General features: G+C 36.4%; 1 protein-coding gene across 1 annotated transcript; it reads right to left on the bottom strand.

Moving 5' to 3' along the window:
• Positions 1–412: 412 nt before the first annotated feature.
• LOC102016261 (olfactory receptor 10T2-like) lies at positions 413–1,378 on the bottom strand. The gene has a single exon (XM_005380519.1). It carries the CDS (start codon positions 1,376–1,378, stop codon positions 413–415), a length of 966 nt encoding a protein of 321 aa, XP_005380576.1.
• Positions 1,379–4,065: the final 2,687 nt, after the last annotated feature.

The following is a 4,065-nucleotide window of genomic DNA, read 5'->3' as shown; positions in this document are numbered from 1 at the left end:
CTATTAATTGTAGTAGTCAAAGCTTCTTTCTCATTTTCTCTTCCTTTGGTCCTTCTCCTCCTCCATTTTGCCTTTCTTCCGTTTTCCCCTTATATTTTCCCTTATTTCATACTTTCTCTTTTTGCATGCTCTCTTTTTTCTCGTTTTTCCTTTGCCATTCTCTTCAGTATAATAATTTTCTCTTTCTCTCCAAAGCAATGATTACCATGAAAAATTTAACATGTTTATTGCACATATACATGAATATACACACAATATTGTAACATTTAAAAACTGCATAGTACTTGTAGGAAAATGGAGAGACCAGGGCATATCAGATAATTATACAATACTTAAACTGCTTGGCACAGAAAGTGATTATTTTTATTGGAAATAAACCACTTTTCTCTGTTTCATAAATGCTAAGTAGTTTTTAAATGTTCAGGGTTACTTTATTTGTCAGTTGAGAGAAAAAGTTAAACACACTTTCTAGTACTTTCTTTAGAGCTATCTGCATCTCTTTGTTCCTTAGGCTGTAAACAATGGGGTTAAGCAGAGGGGTCAGCACTGTGTATATCACAGCCATCAGCATGTCTTCACCAAAGGAGGCACTGCCTTTGGGCCTCAGATAGACAAAGCAAGCAAATCCATAGTGTATACACACCACAGTGAGGTGGGAGGAGCAGGTGGAGAAGGCCTTATACCTCCCCTTTGCAGAAGGCATCTTCACAACTATGGACACAATGAAGACATAGGAAATCATAATTAAAATAAAGCTGCCCACCAGCACGAAGGCAGAGAGCACAAAAATAACCATTTCGTGATAAGAAGTGTAATCACAAGCAAGGTGGATCACCGGTGAAATGTCACAAAAGAAATGTTGTATGTTGTTGGAGTCACAAAAAGACAAGTTGAATATCATGATGGTGATGCACAGAGAAATGAGGAACCCAACCACTGAGGAGGCCATGACAAGCTGACAGCAGATCTTTCTCGTCATAAGGGTATGATAGTGCAATGGGTTGTGGATGGCAGTGTAACGATCATAGGACATGGCGGCCATGATGAAACAGTTGTTGGAGGACAGGCCAAAGAAGAAAAACATCTGTGTGGCACACTCAGGAAGAGAAATGGTCTTGCTCTCCAACAGCAGGTCCACTAATACACGGGGAATGATTACCATATTGGTACAGGTTTCAGAACAAGACAGGCTGAAAAGGAGAAAGTACATGGGCGTATGAAGGTTTTGACTGAGTTTGATGGCCACCATTATGGACACATTTGCCAATAGAATTGTCACATGGGAGGATAAGATCACCACAAAGAGTAGATTCTTCAATTCTGGGAAACTGGAAAATCCCCACAGAAGGAATGTGTTCACTGCAGTGTGATTGTTCATTGCTCTGATGAGTATAGTCACTTTCACCCAATAACATGGAGATGCTTTCTGTTAATACTCTGACATAATTTTTAAAAACACCTTAGGAACTGATGTCTGCTGGGCTTTGATTCTGGCCCTCTGGATGAGTGTAAGACAACTCTTAGAGAATCTGAGACAGAGAGTTAAATGCAAGAACCAAAAATGAGAGTGAGGAGTCTGAATGATTCCACTATGAGAATGCAAATAAAAACAATAGTGTGGGCCACAATGCCATTTTGGATTCTATTCATAAAAGCACTATTTACCCCTCTGTGTTCCATTCTGTATCTGCAAGGAAGAGATGAAATAAGAATAAACTCTCCCCTGCTGTATTTTGATAAGCCACATTTTCATTTTTTTAAATCTAATAGCACCTTAACCCTCATGAGTACATAGTAAACTTCTTATGCAGTGAACCAGATAATTCAATCACTCATATCATTTCAAATTAATATAACATTAAAAAGTTCTGGAGAAATCAGTGAAAATTTCCAAAAGAAATTTCATATTTCTTCCAATGCAATTGTATCTTTTATCTTTATTTCCATAATTCAGTGGGTCCGAGAATGATATTTTGTAGCAATCATTAGACCAGATAAATTAATTTAGCATTGTCTTGGTTACTTTTCTCTCATTGCAAGACAAAATACCCAATGCCCAAAGTTAAGGAAGAAAAGGCTTACTTAACTCACAGTTTGTGGAGATTTCAGTCTGTACTCTGCTGGCTCCAACGCAGAGTGACACATGGAAGAGGACAACAGTTCACGGCAGCAGAAGACAGCAAAAGCAACAAGAGCACAAGAGGAGGAACAGTAGCAAGCAGCTTCTTTCCCTCCCTTACATTATATGCACCTACCCCAGGGCAGGTGTAGCACTCACACCTATGAATCAATCATAACTGTAGAAGCCTGCCCCATGATTTCAGGAGGCTTTGGGGAGACATCCAGAACCAAACCATAACAAGCATGTTGTAATTTGGATTCCTATCTTTGGTAATAACTGGTTTGAGATATACAAAATGATTTGTTAAATTCTTTCTTTATTTTAAAGAGAGAATAAAATAAAATAACAACAAAGATAAAAATAAACAACATAAAAACAATAAAAGCAATAAAAATACAGAATTTCAAAATAAGGTGATAGGAATTAACAATCATTGTTATATTTCATATTTTATCTTCAACAAAGTTGCTCTTAAATTCTTTTCTTTAGGAAATCAACACTGGTTGCTGTATTGCTTATTATTTTTTTTTGTTTGTTTGTTTGTTTGTTTTTTGTTTTTCTCCGGTACCGGGAACCGAACTCACGACCTTGTGCTTGCCAGGCAGGCGTGTATTGCTTATTATTATCGTCAAAGTAGTTGCTCAGATTACCAGATATAGGCATGCAAGTTTGATCAAACAATTAAACAGACTGTTACTTTCAATAAACCAATAGAAATTAGTAGTACAATTATTTTAGCTATCTTATGTAGGTTTCCCTTCCTTCTTTCTTTCTTTTCTTTTTTCTATCATCCCAGTTGTTCTTTCCTATTTTCCAAGTACATAAGATGATATAATGAACTAATCCTGAATTATTGTGATCTCAAAGATATTGTGTCATTCCAGAATGGCTACTTTTGGTCATTATGTTCTAATCAACTTTTGAGGTTCTTAGTAAAACCTCTAAGAACATTTTCTAACTGATATCTGTAAGTGCTTTGTTTTGCAGTACAGGTGTAGAAATAATAAATTTAAGATCTTTGAATGAATTGTGCAAGTTACATTTCTATTTTGATCATTAATCATACAACTCATGCAGGAGATGAAAGCAGAAAATTGATTAGTAGGTTGTCCATAGAATTTTTATTTTGATCTTGGCCACTGTTAAGATGAAAGAAAAGAAGGTAAAGAGGCAAATGTGGAAAATGAAAGGCAAGGAGAGAAAAACACTGATTGGTGATCATTTTAAAGAATTCACGAAGATGAATGTCAAAACAATTACAGTGTTAGCTGAAGAATTGCTGCCTTGTATTTGTATCACAATTGTGGGCAAAAGAATACAATAGAAGTCCAGTGGGTGGCCAGCACCTACTCAATACTTATAATGTGCCAGGCAATTAGGTTTAGAAAATGTGCTTGAGTTAGTCCCAGCTGCCTCATACATGGCTTATAAATCTCTGTGAAGATTTTGTATTCTAACTTTACAAAACATGAAACAATATATGCAGTGGTTGTATCATTACTGAGGTCATAAATCCAACATATACTGACTAAATCCTAATCATTTGCCAAGCAAATCTAGGCATGGAAAACAGTATGGAACCAGATATGTAGGATCCCTGGGAGGTGAGGGTGCATAACTACTGGTTTTAGTGAGGTCAGAGAAGCCCTCTCTGAGGTGATTTAAATGGAGAGTAGAATGGCAACATGCAAACAATATGCAACGTTAAGGAGAGAGAACATAACAAGCATAGGACACAGCTAATGCAAGGACTCTAAGGTGGGCTCCAAATCTACCCAAGCAGTCTTCACCCAAGACATAACTAATTTATTTTTTCAACTACTCTACAGTGATTCTTTTTATTTTAAAGAAAAGAAAAATAATAAAAGCAATGGCATGAAATTTCAAAACAAGATTGTAGAGAGTAACAATCATTAGTACGTTGCATATTGTTATCTTCAAAG

Source organism: Chinchilla lanigera, unplaced genomic scaffold (genome assembly GCF_000276665.1).
Source record: "Chinchilla lanigera isolate Chin_1 unplaced genomic scaffold, ChiLan1.0 scaffold00013, whole genome shotgun sequence".
Classification (NCBI taxonomy): Eukaryota; Metazoa; Chordata; class Mammalia; order Rodentia; family Chinchillidae; genus Chinchilla; species Chinchilla lanigera.
Note: the sequence above shows the minus strand (reverse complement) of the source record. Positions and strands in the feature narration are given on the sequence as shown.

Bases quoted from the DNA above. Each gene is read 5' to 3' on its own strand.
- LOC102016261 (XM_005380519.1), bottom strand. From the start codon at position 1,378: ATGAACAATCACACTGCAGTGAACACATTCCTTCTGTGGGGATTTTCC.